Raw genomic sequence first — 18,605 nt, 5'->3', positions numbered from 1 at the left:
CCAGTCCCTCGCTGCCTCCCCAGCCAAGCTCTGCCAGCGCCCCTCACCAGCGGTTCCAGGTCCTGCAGACCCGCATGCAGACACACAAGTCTTGGTGGCTGAGGTAGCTGAAGACGGCCATCCACACCTCCCTGTGCATGACATGGGCTGCCCCATCATCCAGGGGCAGTGAGTCAGGTGGGGGGCTGATGGGGGGTGGCCGAATCACGTGCCGCTCCATCTGGATGCACTTGGGCGGGGACACGGAGGGAGGGGGCCGGGAGATGACACGGGGTGGGCTGCGTAGGCCGGGCCCCAGCTGGTGCCGCAGCTCCCGGGGAGGGCCGGTGAGCCCCTTGCTGAAGCGGTGGGGGCGCTCGCAGAGGCCCAGGGGCCGCTTGGGCTCCTCGCTCTCACTCTCGGGCTCTGACTTGATGGGCTGGTGGTTCTCGTTGGCCAGGCTGTTCTCCGTCTTCTGGATCTCTTGGTTCAGCTCCTTGCTCAGCTCCTTGCTCAGCTCCTTGGTGGGAAGCCGCCTTTTCCTGCGTATCTTTACCTTTTTCTTCTCCTCGGGGCCCTCTGCCCCCTCGGTGCTGGGCCCCGCGGTGGGGGAGCTGGAGCGGGAGTGGTCGCTTTCCCGGGCCTTGGGGGGCGCCTCAGGCAGGTCATCCTCTGGCTCCTGCTTGAAGCGCCGCAGAGGCTTGTTGGCAAGAGCCATCCGGTCCTCCGCGTTCTTCCAAGACCGCCGCTGAGGGAGGAGGGGGAGCAAGGGCAGCTAAGCCCCTAGGCTCAGGACTGTACCCACCCAGGCCTCTCCACCCTCCCCGGCAGCACCCACTGACACAAGGGCAGGCGTGGGGGGAGGGGAAGACAGGAGAATGGAAGACGGTACCTTTTTCCTGAAAAGCTTATCTTCTTTGCCAGGTTTTAGCTGTCACAGGAAAAAAAGCATGTAGATCTTGCTCCCAGGGTTCATGGGATTTGGTCCCCTCAACCCCCAACCCCACCATGAGTCCACAGTCTCTAGAGTAGGGGCTGGAGAATCACCTTCCCCGCAAATCCCATCTACTGTGACTGAAAGACGGTGGGCCCTGCCTGCTGCTTTTAAGAGAGAAGTTGGAAGGGGATAAGCATGGTCAAGCTGTTCCCACCCAACTGACCTTCCACCCTCGGACAGACCCTGAGATGTACACTGGCCCACTGAGGTCGGACTTGGCCCTGGGAGCCAGTCCTGGAGGCAGGGCCTGCGGGGTTCCCAGCAGAGCCTTAATGGCTGTAGCTGGGAAGACAACCAGGCGCCACCTCGTGGCCGAAGTGGGAAGGGCAGGTGGGCGGAGCTGCCACCAGAATCCTCCGAGGTTCCCAGACCCACAGAGCTTCCCCGCGGCAGCCTCAGCTTCCCAGGCCCCACGCCAGAAGCACGAGCCAGCCATCCGGGACTGGGGCCTGGGACGCTGCGGCGCACAGATGCCTCGGAGCGGCCACGGCAATGGGCTGGAGGACCCAGGGGAGGGGGGGATGAGGGAGGGCCGGCGGGGGGGGGGGGGGGGGTTTGGCCCGGGACTCACAAGTCCCCAGGACCTCAGGAGGGCGGGGCGACGTGGGAGCACCTGCTGCTGGAAGTAAGTGAGACTGGATCTCCACCAGGGGCTGAGGCTGCTGCCTAGAGGGGGCCTCGGCGAGAGGTGAGAGGAGGAACCGGGGGACGTTTGAAGCGTCGAGGCCTAAAGGGGGTGGGAAGAGGAGTGACTCGCTGGTTTCCCCCTCCTTACTTTGGGCCGGGCTCTCAGGACTTATGTGACCTGCTCAGGGCAGCCAGAGGCCAGGCCCCCGAGTTGTCCCCGCTGTCCTTCCCGCCCCCGCCCGTGCACCCCACACCCGGGACCAGCCAGGCCACCCCTCGCTGCCCGCTCCTCCCAGTGCGTACTCGCTTGCGTCCACTCAGCTCTTGGGGCTTCTCGTATTTCCGCTTCCTCCTCAGGTGCGCATCGTCCGACTTTCGGCGCAGGATGCCGTCGGGGGGTACCTTCTTGGGGTGTTCGTCTGACCTGCGCCGAGGTGCCTCCTCACACTCACTCCTCCGCTTGGCAGGCTCCTGCCCTTCCTTGTTGTCCCGGTTCATCTTCTGCTCCTTGAGCAGGGAGCCGGGCAGGTTGGAGGCATACTTAAAGCCAGGGCCACGCTTTTGCTTGTAGGCCAAAAAGAGAGAAGGAACAAACCCACTGTATATCTTTGGACTTGCCCCACTCTGGGAACCCGCAGCACCTCACTGGCCAACAATGCAGGGACAGGGTGCATCTGGCAAGGCCAAGGCCCGCCCCTCCCAGGCTGACCCCTGGGACTTGGAGCCCGACACTCACTTTCCCGGTCTTGCCGGCGTGGTTACACTTTGGACACTCCCAGCAGTTTGGAAGCTCATCGTTGACTACGCCCTCTGATTCCTTAATCTGCAAAGGACACACGCCAGTCAGCAGGCAGGGACCAGGCAGAGGATGCCACACCTGCCAGCAGCAGCAACAGCCCCCTCCCATATGGTATTTCTAGCCCATCCCTGACCAAGAGAAAACAAACGTGGCTAAGACAGGCGGCTCTGGATTCTGGCCAGCGGTCAAATCCTAACTTTGCCTCTTACTGGCTCAGTGATCATGGGCAAATCACTCCATCTCCGTGGGCCAGTGCCCTCGACCATAAAACGGACCGTACCTGTCTCACAGCCACTCTGCAGTTCAGTGAGATAACCTCGGTAAAACGACTGGCTCAGGGCCTGGCAGCACCCAGAAATGACCCCACCAACTGTTCAGTCATTGAGTAGCACTGTCCTGGGTGCTGAGTGTGAGCAGCTCTGAGGCACTGTCTCTGATCTGGGAGACCAAAGTCACCAGGCAACTAAACCATGAAGGTCTGACTTCCAAAGGCAGGGAAAATCCCAGTGCGGCCTTCAGAGTGGGAGGTGTGTGCAGGAGGAGGAACCTTGAGACAAACCCCTACTACCGCCTCGGAGGAATGGACACATTTCAGAGCTGAGGTAACATCTGGGGCAGGCAGACCTCCATCTTGCCAGGACACACAGATACACATAGGCTGACACCTGGGATGATGGGGAGGTGCCAGGCATGAGGACATTCTCTGCGGAAAGCCCAGAACAGTCTCCTCCCTTCAGAAGTGGAACCTGTTGCCTAAGACAGGCAGGCAGAGCATGCGGTCCCCACAAGAAGGCAGCCCTGCCCCGGGCACACCAAGGGAGCAGGTTCTTGGCACACAGCAACACTAACGCAAGCACCTGTTGTTACAGGACCCGCCCTCCCCTGGCCTGGGCCTTGTTCTCCCAGAAAACCCAAGCCAGGATTCCAGCAAGCAGCACAACCACCCAGCCTCTCCCTCTGGTTTGGGGGCAAGACTCTGGGAACTGTCTGTGGTTCTGTGGGAGGTGGGGGATATGTGTTTTTTTTCCCTCGAAGACATGGGTGGGGGAGGTCTGAACTACTCCAGACCCTTCTGGGCCTCAGCGCATTATATGACACACAGAGCCCTGCAGACTTGGACGTCCTCTGCGGAAGGAAGCTCGCCGGCCCCCCAGCATCAGCACCCCCACCCCTGAGGCCCTCAGTTGGGGGCGCTGAGCGGCACAGCCAGAGGCCCCCTGGGACTGCTCACCTTAAGGCATCCAGGGTGGATGATTTCATTGCAGATGGAGCACTCCATGAGCATGAGGTTAAACTTTCCTTCTTCCTCTTCCACCGTGTCTTCCTTCCCTGCCTCGCCACACACCAGGCACACGGCAGTGTGGGGCAGCACTGGCTGAAGAGCCGGAGAGAGCACAGCTGCGTGAGCAGGGGTTGGGGCCGTGGGGAGCAGGTCACAGGCCAGGAGTCAGCAGAGAACTGGCCCGAGCCCTGCCTGTCGTCCATTCACTCATTCATTCCGACAGTCATCAGGCTGCTGTCTCAGTGTGCCAGACACTCAGTGCTGGGAAGGGCACCGAACAGGACAGAAATCTCTGCCATCCCGAGCCCACCCTTCAGTGGAGGGACGCAGACAGATAAGAGTGACAGTGTATGTTGTGACAAGGGATATGGAGAAAAATACAGCAGGGAGGTCCAGGAGTGAGGGGGGCATGCGGGCTCCCTGGAAATACGGAGGCCAGGGGCCAGTGTCAGGGGCAAGGAAGGACCTGAGGGGGTGGGTGGGGCGTGAACTGCGCCCAGACCCTCAGGGGACTGAGGCTGTGCGTCACCAGCACTATCGCTGCACTGTCCCCACCACCTGTCCAGGGAGGGCCGCGAGGTCAAAACCATCGTCAGAGTAACACTAAGATGTTATCTGCCTTTTCCAACTATGTTGACATTTGCTCCGGTGAGTGAAACTCTGGCACTCTGTGTCAGGGCGGCACGGGGTTTGTCACTGCCACACGCTCATGACCAAGATCACCAGGTCTCACTGAGGAAGGGCTTTGATGGGCCAGATGACACTACTCATGTTATTAAAACTGACGCTTGAGTGCGTAGTTTTTTAATTTTTAAAAAATTATTTGAGTCCCTATCTTTTTAATGTTCTGTATGACAAAATAAGTATGCATAAAGCACTACTGCGGCATACCAAAGGACGATGGTTATCTAAAGGAAAGGCACTCGTGACTAAGTTGTGACCTGACTCGGTCCTTTTCTCCATAGGACATCATTCTATTTGACAGAACAACTGATTAAAAAAAAAAAACAAAAAACAAAAAGAGAGTATTGGCAAATTTCTCAAAGATGAAATGAGCTGGTCAATTCCAGAAAAAACAAATTATAGCATTTGTTATAGAGGATAAAATTCTGATTTTAAAATAAAAATTAGAATTTTGGAAAACTGACATTAGCCGCCGTGAACTGGATAGCTTCCCAAAAGTTAAAGACCTAGTTCTTTTTTTTTTTTTTTTAAAGATTTTATTTATTTATTTGACAGAGAGAGATCACAAGTAGACAGAGAGGCAAGCAGAGAGAGAGAGGAGGAAGCAGGCTCCCCGCTGAGCAGAGAGCCCGATGCGGGACTCGATCCCAGGACCCTGAGATCATGACCCGAGCCGAAGGCAGCGGCTTAACCCACTGAGCCACCCAGGCGCCCCTAAAGACCTAGTTCTAAGGAGATTGGTGGTGGTGTTAACAAATGTGATTACTTTTTTTTTTTTAAACATTGTATAACACTGTGTGCCCATATTTGGAAAATCTGTATAACTCAGTGAGCCAGTGTTTCCCAAATAATGATGTTGTAACATCATGCGTGAGCAAATGAGCTGTTCCAGGTGCAAGAAAGACTAATGAATTTTAATGTAACAGTATGAAAAGTTCATTGATACAGTTTCAGATTCCACACTGCAACTAACCTTTAAGAAACTACCACCTGTTGAGTTCGGGCAGAATCTCAGAGATACCCACCACCACCTGAGAAGACTATGACAATACCCCTCCTCCTTTCTAACTACAGATCTGCGTGAGGCTGCGTTTCCTCACACAGTTCCTCCAAAACAACATACTGAGACAGAATGAAGCCAGACACAATGAAAGAAATGCAGGTCTTGTCTAACGAACCAAACTAAAAGAAGAGGTTTACAAAAACGTAAAACAATGCCATTCTTCCTCATCATTTTTGTTTTGGGAGATGGAGTTATTGCTCATAAAAATGTCACTCATGAAAAAAAAAGTTCTTTAAAATGTCGTTAAGTCTGTTTTTTTTTCAATGAATTCAAAGTATTTTTTTAAACTTCCCCATTTTAATTTTGAATATAGTAATAAATAATACACATCAACAAAGCTCTTTGGGGTCCTCATAATTTTCAAGGGTTCCCAAGACCAAAACATTGGAGAACGGAGCGACTGGGCTGCAAGCCCTTTGCCAGCACGCCAGCACTTACTGTCTCCCCTTATACACACCCACCTCCCAGTACCTGGGATCCAGACAAAACACTCAGTTTTTATTACACTGAATTAGAAAAGCTTCAAGTAAGCTGGGATATATGCTCCACTAAATGAAAAGCCTATAAGATGGCACAAACATCTGAGTTCAAATAACACCAAAGGCAAAAGAGCTATCATTTGTTCAACAGATACTTAATAAACATCTACTCAAGCCTGAAGCAAGGACCCAAAAGGGGAACAGTAACGAGGAAGGCCCCTGTTCCCTCAAGCCGTCCGGGAGACGGAACATGTTGAAATCCCAGGAAAACATGGAAAAGTCATGTGCAAGTGCCTTGGGAAGCAGCGAGCAGCTGATTTCTGGAGGACTCCCAGGACAGGGAATCGGGGCTCCTACAGGCAGAGCAGTGGGGAGCAGGAAAAGCAAAAGAGACCTCCAACCCACGTGACGGGGACAGAGAAGCCAGAGCCAGATGTGTGCAGCAACAGGGGCAAGCCAGGCCAGCTGGGGACGGGGAGCGCAGCAAACCCAAAGCTGGGGGTGCTGGGTGAGGGACACCTGGTGGCTGGAAGATGGTCTGTGATGGGGGAGGCAAGGGCAGGGGACGGACTCTGAGATCAGCAGGCGGAACCACAGGCAAAGCCCTGCAGAGCCTCAGGAGGGGAACCCAGGCCCAAGCCAGCAGGGAGAAAGAGCTGCGCAGTGCGAAGCGATGAAGCCTCACAAGTAGAAGCAGGGCGAAGGCTGGTCACAGAGAGACACTCTGGCACATCAAGAGAGAAGGGAAGAGAGGTGGCCTGCGTGTGTCAGAGGTGGGTAAAGCGCGGCAGGAAGAGTCCCAACAAAGTGGGAAGGTTGGAGGAAGAGTAAGGAGGACACCAAGGGTCAGGCCAAGACCACATTTACTGTTAGCTCCAGAATTCCCATTAGACTGGAGAGACACACAAAAGTGAGGTTTCCTTCAACACTCACTGTGCCAGGCACTGAGCTAGGCACCAAAGCTGCAAAGCACCGGTGACAGCAGAGACAGGTTCTGAACCTGCGCCTAGAATGCGGGGCAGGAGCGGAGCAAGGCTAAAGAGGAAGAGACAGTTACAGGTCATGGCCCACGGCCCGAGTCTTCTCAAAACCAACAGTCCCTACAGATAACAACCCTTCAATCCTGACACAATGCAACAGGTCACACGGACCCTCACTCCAGAAAAATGTATATATAGGCATGCACAGAGACAAAAAGCTGTATTTAATTTCAAGGGGACTCCCAAATTTCCTGAAATCCACTGAAACGACCTGGGTTCAGGTAACAAAAATAGAAGCAATGAAACAAAAACCATATGGGAAAGGAGATAATCCACTGAGTGAAAAGGCAACCCATGGAATGGGAGCAGATACTTAGAAACCGTGTATGTGATGAGGGGTTAATACGTAGAACACATGCAGAACGGCAACTCAGTAACAAAAACACAAACAATCCAATTTAAAAAATGGGCATAGGACTTAAAAAGACCTTTCCCCAAAGACGCTATGGCCAACACACACAAAAAGATGAAAAGATGTTCAAAGTCACCAATCATCAGGGAAATGAAGATCAAAACCATACGGGTAACCGCTACCAGCACAACAGAAAACCACACGTGTTGGTGAGATGTGGAGAAAACGGAACCCTTGTGCCCTGCTGGGGGGAACGTAAGGTGGGTCAGCCTCTATGGAGAACAGTATGGGGGTCTCCAAAATAATTAAAAATAGAGCTACTGGGACACAGGGTGGTTCAGCTTGGTTAAGCATCTGAATCTTGATTTTGGCTGGGGTCACGATCTCAGAGTCATAAGATCAAGCCCCAGGATGGGCTCCGTGCTCAGTGTGGAGCCGCCTTGAGATTCTCTCTCTGTCCCTTTCCCTCTGTCCCTCCCCTCACTTGTGTGTGCATATGCGATCTGTCTCTCTCAAATAAATCAATAAAATCTTTTTTTTTTTTAAAGATTTTATTGATTTGATAGAGATTACAAGTAGTCAGAGAGGCAGGCAGAGAGAGAAGGAAGCAGGCTGCTCACTGAGCAGAGAGCCCGATGCCGGGCTTAACCCCAGGACCCTGAGACCATGATCTGAGCCGAAGGCAGAGGCTTTAACCCACTAAACCCATTGATTTAGGCACCCCTAAGTCAATAAAATCTTAAAAAAAAAAAAAGCTACCATATTATCCAACAATCCTACTTCTGGGTATATATCCAAAAGAATTCAAATAGTAAAAGGCGAAAGATTTATACGATCTGAAGAGAAACCAGAGTATAAGAATTCAAATAGGATCTCAAAGAAACACTGGGCCCCCCTGTGTTCACAGCAGGATTATTTACAAGAGCCAAGAGATGGAAGCAACAGAGGAACAGGTAACAAAAATGCAGCACAGGGGCGCCTGGGTGGCTCAGTGGGTTAAGCCGCTGCCTTTGACTCAGGTCATGATCTCAGGGTCCTGGGATCGAGCCCCACGTCAGGCTCTCTGCTCAGCAGGGAGCCTGCTTCCCTCTCTCTCTCTCTCTCTCTCTCTCTCTCTCTCTGCCTATTTGTGATCTCTTTCTGTCAAATAAATAAAACAAAACAAAACAAAACAAAAAAACTGCAGCATATACAAATGGTGAATATTATTCAGCCTTTAAAAAGAATGAAATCCTGACTGGCTCAGTTGGTAGAGCGTGCAATTCTTGGTCTTGGAATCATGAGTTCAAGTCCCATGTTGGGCACAGAGTTTACTTTAAAAAAAAAAAAAAAGAAAAAGAAAAGGAAATCCTGACCCATGCTACAATATAGATAAACCTTGAGAACATTACGCTCGGACAAATAAGCCAGTTGCAGAAGAAACAGCACTTTCGGGAGGTACCTACAGCAGTCACACTCAGAAAGTAGAAAGGTGGTTGACAGGGGTTGGGGGAAGGGAAATGGAGTTGTTCAATGGATATAGGGTTTCCATTTGGCAAGATGAAAAGGTTCCAGAGATCAACTTGCACAACAATGGGTATATAGGTAATAGGACTGCACTGGACACTTAAAAATGGTTAAAATGGTTAATTCTGTTCTGTGTTTTTGACCATAGTAAAAAAAGAAATAAAACCACTGAACTAAAACAAAAACACACACAGTATATGTGGAGGGAGAAGGGGGAAGGTGCCTCTGGCCTCAGAGGGGCAGCCGCAGCCAGAGAGAAAGGCGCACGCAATGCCAGGCTGGGCCTTCGGAGCTAACCCAGGAATCCCGTCCCTCCTGCTAAGCCTGCTTTCCCACAGGAGCAGAGAGAGCACACTGTTCGCACAGGGAGGACCCCGAGGCCGGCAGCAGCACCCTGTGGAAGGCAGAGTGTGTGTATGTGCCGGACGGACCCACGGAGACACCCCGGGACCACACCAAGTTGTCAGAGTCTGCATCCACTGCCAGGTCCTGGAGCAAGGCTGGGGGCAGTGAGAGGGTCCGGAGGCGCTGGCCAGACTCTCTGGCAGCCCAAGCTCCTGGGCACCATCAATCAGTCCTCTTTATCCGGGTCAGGCCCCTCAGGAGGGGCACTGACCTTTCCCCTAGACCTCTGACTTTGAAGGCAGGACAGGAAGGAAGGGAGGGCCTAGAACCATCATGAACTGGACCATAAATGTTGGCAACGGGGTCACAGACAGGACAGGCTGACATCTGTAATGGCAAAGACTTCAAAGTACTCAGCCACCGAAGGGAGGAAGGAGTTCTAGGACCGTCAGCCTAGGAAGAAAAAGGGGCCCAGGATGGTGAAGTGGGCCCCTCAGTCCTGCAATGTGGGATCTGAAACAGCGTGGCTCAGAGCCCCCGTTCTTGCCGCAGGGGGCACCTCTGAGGTGTTTCTGCAACTGGAACACCCACTCTAAGAGAGAGGCCAGGCGACCAACAAGCGGGCGCTGGGGGGCGGGCAGGTGCTGGGGCGCGCACGGGCGCTGGGGGGGCGGACGCGGAGCTGCCCCAGGGCGCCCGGCTGCCGCACTCACCGCGATGCACTGCCGCATGATACAGCTCTGCTTCATCCGCCCGGGGCCCCCGAACTTCTTCATGTCCTTGCAGAAGTGGCACTCTCCGCACTCGGTCCGCAGGCAGGCCTCGCACTTGCGGCATCGCGTCCGGCGTCGGCGAGCTCCCGCCGTCGTCCGGTTGGCGGCCAACTTCACGGCGGAGGCCGGGCCCAGCTTCCCCTTGGGCCGCCCTACTGCCCGGTTCTGCGGGAGAGCACACGGGATGGTGAGATGGGCCACAGGGCTGGCCAGACCCCACGGCGGGGGCGCGGCTGGGGCTCGTGTTCCGCTCCCAACCCCAGGACCTCGGACAGCGGGCCTTACGGAGAAGCAGGGCCTTTACAGCAGCGATCCAACTGAAGTAAGGTCACTGCAGTGGGCCCTACTCCTGTAGGACCAGCGTCCCTATGAAAGGGGCAGTTTGGGCCCAGGAACAGAGGGAGTGTGTGTGGAGACACACGAAGGAGATGGCCCTGTGACTGGAAGTGTCTACAGGCCAAGGAAGCCAGCAGTCCCCAGAGGCTGGAAGAGACAAGGCGCCCCGGGGGGGTGGGGGGGGGGGGTTGGTTAGGAGCGAGCACAGTCCTGCCAGCACCTGATTTCAGACTTCTGGCTTCCTAACTGTGAGAGAATAAGTTTCTGCTGTTTTAAGCGCCCCCGTTTTGGGTACTTCATTCCGGCAGCCCTAGAAAGTGAACAGAGGACACCCTGCTTCTGAGAGCACGTCCTGGTTCAAAGACCCTTCCGCCACTATCACGTCTCAGCACAGGCGCCCCCCTTCCTGCCTCGTGCCAGGTTCTGCATCCCCATGAGGCCACAAAGGGCCACATGGAAGGCCTCTGTCCCCTCGGCCAGGAACACAAACCTCCTCCCTACTCCAGGTGGCTGAGACCTAATCATTCTGCAGGCCCCAGTCTACACACTGCTTTCTTCTGACGGCCCTCGGTGCCCTCCCTTGTTCTGCGTTCTGGGCGCCTCCTATGGGCTGTGTTCTCAGGGGCCTTCCCTTTGAGACAAGAGCTCAGGAAGGCAGTTATCAAGAGTGTCTTGTCGGGGCGCCTGGTGGCTCAGTGGGTTAAGCCTCGGCCTTTGGCTCGGGTCACGATCTCAGGGTGCTGGAATCGAGTCCCACCTCGGGCTCTCTGCTCAGTGGGGAACGCCCCCTCCCACCACCTCTCTGCCTGCTTGTGATCTGTGTCAAATAAATAAATAAAATCTTTTAAAAAAAATATGTCTTGTCACCAGTGTCCTTTGACAAGATTGCCTAGCACAGGATATGCTCAGCAAACCAAAGTCTAGCAGAATGGGACAGAAAGCCTAAGGAGCCTTGGCTTCTGAGCTCCTCTCTAAACGGGCTCCAAACGCTCTTTTCCCGCAACTCAGAAGAAAACAGAGATGAACAGCAGAGCAGTGCTAAAATGCAGAACAGTGAACCAGTCAGCCACGGGTCCTGCCCAGAATCCTGCTGTCTGGGGTGGCAGCCTCAGAGCCCCTTGCCAGCCAGGATCCGTGGGGGAGCTCCCAGGCCAGCTGCCTGGGACACCCTCTGCTCAGGTCCCCCATGCACCTGGGACTGGAAGTGGGAGGGACCAGGACGGTAGTGTGTGTTGTCTGAAGCACCTTTTCCAAGCAGCAGGAGTCTGCTGGAAAATGGTTCATCGGTTGGGGAGACACACTCCTTATCCCAAATTATGACTGAGTTGGCATCTAACGCTTAAAACAGCCCCTTTGCGGCCAATTAATCTCAAGTCCGGTCCCAGCCTTTTAATTTTACTTGCATGCCACACCTGGATCCCTAACAAAAGCCTCTTGTCAGCTCCCGGGCCCAGAAGTGTGGTTACTCTGTATCACAACAGTGCAAAGGGTCCTCCTTCCAGAGACCCCTCCGCGCACCACCACAGGGGCTATCTAGAAACCTATAACCACATCAGGAAGAAACACAGTCCATCTTTCCCTGTGAATAACGCCTCGCCATCAGCCATTTCTTCTGCAGTGCAGTGGTCCCTGCAGAGAGCTGAAAATCTCACACCATCCCCCTTTGGTATTGACACCTTAGATCCTTCCCTCCAATTTATCTTCCTAGCACCCTGCGACATTCAGGGGAGCCCGGCTACTCTAGATCTTTATCCCCCTCAACTTGCTCTAAACTCCAAAGAAGAAAGGGAGACACAAGACCTGGCTCCAGTGGCCCATCAGTCCTCGTCGACCCCACCTGGCCCCTGCTGCTCCCACAGAGCCGCTCCACACTCAGTCAGGGCCCCCCCTCAGCTGTAGGGTGGCCTGGCCAGCGGCCCTGGTACCAGGGAGGGCCACTGGACCTATACGCCATCAGCTGCATCGGGCAAGCAGCAGCTCCCACAGAAGCTACTCCGTCTCCCGGCAGTGAAGGTCCAGCGGCCCCTCCCACCAGTCCTTATACCACACCCCAGTGAGGGCTGGGGCACCCCTGTCACACATAGGAGGAGCTTAGCAGCCCTGACACTGGGAGAGGGATGATCAGGCTACACATCACACGCATCCATTCAGGTCAGGTACTGCTGCCAGACAAGTGGTTAAACACAAAAGTGTTTCAGAACGTCTGGAGTTGAGAATGGTACACAGGGGCCATGGACCTGAACGCTAAGCAGCTGACCATAGAACAGCAAGTGTGCCAGACGGGAGCAGCCGTAAGGATGGCGACGGCAGTGACAGTGGATATTTGCCGAATGCCTGCTACTGTGATCATTTTACATATGATAGGACCTTATTTTCCCAACAAGAACCCCATGAGAGATGCCATTTCTCAGACAAGGAGACTGGAGGGAGAGGTAAAGCGACTTGTCCTAGGTGACAGAGCCCGCCGAGGATGAGCACACAGCCCTGGAACGGGTCCACGGTTAGCGCCTTCCTTCACGCCCACAGCAGGACAGGTGCCAAAAAGAGATACGGAGAAGCACACTCACTTCCAGAGAGAAACGGAAACCAGGAGGGTTTTTCCCTCTCTTCACAGCTCGTAAGAATCAGATTCTACCCCTATAAAGAGCACGTGTCCTGGAAGCAACTCACTCCTCTAATCCCCAAAACACAGGCGACAAGGTGGACAATTCTGAACCTCAAGTCGGGGAGACAGAGGGCAGCCCAGTCTGACCTCCAAGGACAAACTGGGGTGAAGGGCTCAAACTATGATGCCCAGAGCAGGAGAGTCTAAGGACCAGTTGCTTTGGTGAAAGACTGAAAAAATTCCCAGAGTCCAAACCCGGCTCTCCCCTCCCACTCGGGCACGTCAGGTATAAATAGCCTCTGGGCGCCTCTGGCCTAACTGACCTGGAGGACAGCGTCTCTCCGAGAAAAAACCTTGGGCCGATCCAGCCAGTGTCACAGAGCTCATTCGTGATGCTGAGATGAGCCTACCTTCCAGCGCTTTCCAAAGCACATTCCCACCCAGAGAAGCACTTCTCCAACCCACGGAAAAAACAAATCCTCCTGAGTTCTGATGGCAGCTGAGCCGCTCTGGAAAATGACAGAGCCAATGACAGACAACATCCTGGAAGAGGTGTGAGGAGGCCCTGTTTTCCGAAGACCTCGACTCAGGCCCTCTCCAGCCGGTTGCCAAGCCAAGTCTCAAGTTGCCAAGAGAAGCTGCTGCCGCCTGCAGCTTCATGGCCAGCTTTTGTGGGACGTGGGCGCCAGGTGGCTTGTCAGGAGTCAGCTGAGCAACACATGAAGTACACGATCCTAAGACACACCACCCAGAAAACCAATAGGTGATAAAGACACTGGAGGGTCTCTGAGAAGGAAGATAAACAAGCCAAAACCCTATCATTCTGGTATCAAGCTCCTGTCCTAATCTCTTCTGCATGGTATCTTAAGGTTCACAGCCCAATTCTAAACTCCACTCTATCCCACCTTTGCCCCTACTTGTTCAAGTAACCCAGAACGCAACTTTCTTAATTTCGGCATGACCCGGTTTTCTCAGCAAAAAGGAGTGATGGCAGCCACCAACTTTCACTTACAAACCAGCCTTCTCAATCCCAAGGCCACTTGTTGATTTTATCAGCCCAGCTCCACCTGTTAAGGAAATCTGCAGTCCACATGCCCCCCTACACAAATCATAGTATTCCAACAATCTTCTCTACCAGCTACTCCTAAGCATCTTCGTTAAAGGCAACATCATTCCAGTAGTTCTTTCATTCATTCCACAAATACTTACGGAGTCCCTCCTACCCATCAGATCCTCTCCTCCTGAATATTCATGGACAGAACCTTTTCAATCCCTCATCTCTAAAACTCTGGGGTTAAAATTACTTGGAGTAACCTAAATTAACGAAAAAACATCCCATGTTCATGGATTCAAAGACAATATTGTCAGGATGGCAATACTCCCCAAAATGATCAATAGATTCAATGCAATCCTTATCAAAGTCCCAGCTGGGTTTTTGTAGAAACTGACAAAGTTTTTCCTAAAACTCATGTGGAAATGCCAGGGACCTGGAAAGGCCACAGCGATCTTGAAAAAAGAATAAAGCTGGAGGGGCGCCTGAGTGGCTCAGTGAGTTAAAGCCTCTGCCTTCGGCTCACGTCATGATCCTACATCATCCCACATCGGGCTCTCTGCTCTGTGGGGAGCCTGCTTCCTCCTCTCTCTCTCCCTTGCCTCTCTGCCTACTTGTGATCTCTGTTAAATAAATACATAAAATATTTAAAAAAACAAAAAAGAAAAGAAAACAAGCCCTTAAAAAAAAAAAAAGAATAAAGTTGGAGGACTGATATGTCCTGATTTCAAAACTTAGTACAAATCTACAGTAAACACGACCATGTGGTACTGACATAAGGACATACAGATCAATGGAATTTAGAGTCCAGAAATAAACTCTTCTAGTATTTATGACCAAACAATTTTCAGTGACCAAGTGAATTTCAACAACTGTGTCAAGACAATTTAGTGGGGAAAAGATAGTCTTTTTAACAAATGGTGCAGGGACATGCAAAAAGAATGAAGCTGGACCCCTACCTTATACTATATGCAAAAGTGACCTCCAACATGGATCAAAGACCTAAATGTAAGAGCTAAAATTATAAAACTTAGAAGAAAACATAAGGGTAAATCTTTATAACCTTGACTTCTTGGATATGACCCCAAAAGTACAGGCAACAAAAGAAAACAGAAGAACTGAACTTCAAAACTAAAAACTTTTGTGCTTAAAAGGGGCACACTCCGGTGAAAAAGCCCAGAGAATGGGAGAACTTACTGCCAATAGTACATCTAGTAATGGACTAGTACCTAGAATATATAAAGAACTGCAACAACTCAACAATAAAAGGACAAACATCCCAATTTGAAAACGGGCAAAGGATTTAAATAGGAATTTATTCAAAAACATATACAGGGGTGCCTGGGTGGCTTGGTCGATTAAGCACCCGACTCTTGATTTCAGCTCAGGTCCTGACCTCAGGGTTGTGAGACTGAGTATCATGGCAGGCTTGGCTCTGGGCATGGAGCCTGCTTATGATCCTCTCTCTTCCTCCCCCCGCCCCGCCCCCTGCCACATGCTTTAAAACAAAACAACCCCCCCAAACCCATATATACAAATAGGGAATAAACACAGGAAAAGATGCTCAACATCACTAGCCAACAGAGCATACAATCCACACTGGAGACTCATTTCATACATTCACCCACCTGCCTACCCAAGTGTTTCCCGGTTGAGAACTATGTACCAGAGTCAGTGCTAGGCGCTGGGACTACAGAGATGATTATGTTCCTTACTCTTAAAGGCATTACGGTGGGGTGGGGGGGTGGGGAGAGAAAAAAAGATAACTATGTAAATGCAATGCAATGTGATGTGATAGGACGATGATATTTAAAAGTAACACTGACTAAAGTAATTGCTCTTTTCAACATTTGCCATCAGTAATCTACAAGAAATTATCTCCATTCAGAAGTGAGGAAACTGAGGCACAGCAGAGTTAAGTCATCTGCCTAACGTTACATGGCCAATGAACGAGAAGCCAAGATAGGAGTCTGGGCAGGGGCTCTAAAGCCTGGACCCTGACGTGCTGAGCCTCATCTCACTAGGAAGGGAGGTTCGGAGGAGGGTCTAGACACAGGAGGTAGTGACAAAGGGTCTTAAGGGAGAATAGGCCTCTGCACTGGGACAGGGGTGGGGTAGAGAGCAGATAGTCTAGGCAGAAAGAAGAGTAGTAAGATAGAGATGTGAAACTACGCGGCACATTCAGTAGCCTGATAGGGCCATTGGAAAACAGCCTTGAGATGGCAGGAGCCTAATCCTGCAGGGCCTCATAGGACACAGAGAAATGGTGTCCCCTTCAGGAGCAACACGATCACATTCTGGCACGTGTGTGAGTATTTTTTGGGAGGCTGAGCAAGGTGAAAGGCAGGGAGAAGAGATGAAGACACTACAGTAGCCCAGGCTGAAGATGATGAAGGCATGGAGAGGGGACGATTCAGATGTTCTAGAAGCAGACCCATGAGGCTGCCTGATCATGGGGTGTGCAGGCAGGAAGAGTCCTGAAAAGCTCTGAGGTTTCTGGCTTGAGCAACAGGAGAACACGGGGCTTAGGAGAGGAGAGATCAATGACTCCATCATCCACACGCAGACTCTGAGGGGCCAAAGGATGTTCAAGGAAGGTGGCCGGCAGGCAGGAGGGCCCAGAGCCCATACACAACTGGGAGTCAGCATCAGTACTGTTAAACTAGTTAAATCCATGAGGTTGCCCAGGGAGAAAAGGCAGAGTGAAAAGAGGATCCCGGACACTACATTCAAGACTACAAACATTCAAGGACCAGTGCAAAAGACCAACTTGTGGAGGAATGGCCAGAAAGGCGGGCAAGGTAGCAGAAGGTTGTGTCATCACCGAACCAGGGAAGAATTTCAAGAAGGGAAGACTGTCAAGACGAGTCAGTGAGAAGAACAGTGAAACATGGTTGTGTTTTTACAATTAAGACAGTTCTAGGTTTCCTAGCAAGCTACTCCCAACTGCAGCACACTGACATTGAGCCCCACAAGGGTAGCCACAGCCCCCCAAACATGCTAATGTCATATTCTACTGCATAATACAGATTCATCTCAACATATGCCTGTTCCCAAATCTTCGTGCATAATGGACATTTCAGGAAAAGCCGGATTTTAGCAACTTCGTGGGGTTTCTTCACACACACCTGTAGACTCCAGGGAGGGCTTCGGTTTGTTTATATACTAAGGGTAAGGAGCAAGAGAATAAAAACACAACAGTTACCAGAAACCCAGGGGAGGAGAGGACCTCTGGAGAATTTGAGGAAAGCTAAGGAACTTTTCCCAGAAAAAAGCACACGAAGTCACCAACCTTTGCATAAAATTTCAGGAAGGTTCAGGGATCACAGTCTTAAAATCTCACTAAGAAGCTATAATGAGTAACACATTAGTTATGGCAGCATAAACTTCTGAGAGATTTTCCTCTTCGTAATTTTCTAATTGTTACTTTTTTTGAAATGAACAACAATCTCTATTATTATTATTATTGTTATTATTTTTAAATGGGCTCCACACCCAGCCTGGGGTCCAACACAGGGCCTGAACTCATGACCCTGAGATGACCAAGACCTGAGCTGGTACCAAGAATTGGATTCTAACTGACTGAGCTACCCAAATGCCCCAACAATCACTTTTAGTTTAAAATAAGGAACAAAGCTACTTTCAGTTCAAGGGTTAAAAATAAAACAAGATGGAACAAGAATTTTCATTAACAGCCATTCTTTAAGGGGCATCTCCTTAAACTGAAAAGAGCTAAAGAATTTTCTGACACATTCTGCACTGGAGAAGCAAATCAAGTCCATGGGAGAAGGCCCAGCTAAGAGTGAGCACCGGCAAAGGGCATGCAAGGGGTCTCCTCCCACCCACCATCACCCCCTCACTCCTGGGAGCAGGGGGACACTGGCTGCTGTGGGAAGGAGTGGGGCAGACAGGACTAAGGAAGCCTGGTGCTACCCAGGTGGGGACAAGAGACTTGCACAGAATGTCAAGATGGAACAGGCAAAATTCTGATGAGGGGTGGTAGTGAGGGGCTAGGTGCAGCTGCTGGAAATTACAACTGGGCAGTAGTAATTTCCCAACAGGGCCTCCACTGGTCTCTTCACACAGCAGGCAGGGAGTGTGCCTGTGTGCCCATAATCCAAGACTTCCACCCCTCTTTGAAGGACATGTTACAGAAGAGTGGGGTCTAGAGCCCACCCAGAGACTCACTCACCTGTGGAAGACATAAATGCTTTTGAGATCCTTAGAGGAAGTCACTGTTCTCAGGCCCATGAAACCCGGAGGCTGGGTAAACTAGTGAAGAAGGGGGAGGAGGAGGCAGGGAGCCCTGAGCCACAGCCTGGAGCTTCTGCAAATGCAAGGTCCCTTGCTGACAACCATCCTCTGTTGTTAATATGGGAAAAACCTGCTGTCCTTTGACCTGGCTTAGGGGTCACCTCAATACACCTGTGTGGGACAAATCATTTTAAAGCAAACCTTGAGAACACTGCTGACAGCTCCCGAAGAGCCACAAAGAGCTGACTGATGGGTGGAGGAGGAAAGTAATCTGGCTACAGGGAGTACAGGTCCTCTCCTGATGGGAGTCTCTCTCAGGAGTGGCAGACCTGAAAACGTGGTTTTTAGCCCAGAGACATATGAAGTCTTGTCTCATACACTGTCAAAGATTGTATCTACCATAGGCTGCAGGGTGTGGCTAAATTAAAAAACA

At 51.8% G+C, this 18,605-nt stretch overlaps 1 protein-coding gene across 1 annotated transcript in view; it reads right to left on the bottom strand.

Annotated features, from left to right (window-relative positions):
• KDM2B (lysine demethylase 2B) overlaps window positions 1-18,605 on the bottom strand; it is a 123,644-nt gene that overhangs the window by 10,706 nt on the left and 94,333 nt on the right. Inside the window, 7 exon segments of the mRNA XM_047698543.1 lie at window positions 48-727; window positions 872-910; window positions 1,590-1,703; window positions 1,907-2,167; window positions 2,340-2,426; window positions 3,634-3,777; window positions 9,867-10,091. Of these exon segments, the coding sequence (XP_047554499.1) occupies window positions 48-727; window positions 872-910; window positions 1,590-1,703; window positions 1,907-2,167; window positions 2,340-2,426; window positions 3,634-3,777; window positions 9,867-10,091 (1,550 nt within the window).

This window comes from Lutra lutra, chromosome 12 (assembly GCF_902655055.1).
Source record: "Lutra lutra chromosome 12, mLutLut1.2, whole genome shotgun sequence".
Classification (NCBI taxonomy): domain Eukaryota; kingdom Metazoa; phylum Chordata; class Mammalia; order Carnivora; family Mustelidae; genus Lutra; species Lutra lutra.
The sequence above is the reverse complement of the archived record's forward strand: the minus strand, read 5'-3'. Positions and strand labels throughout refer to the sequence as shown.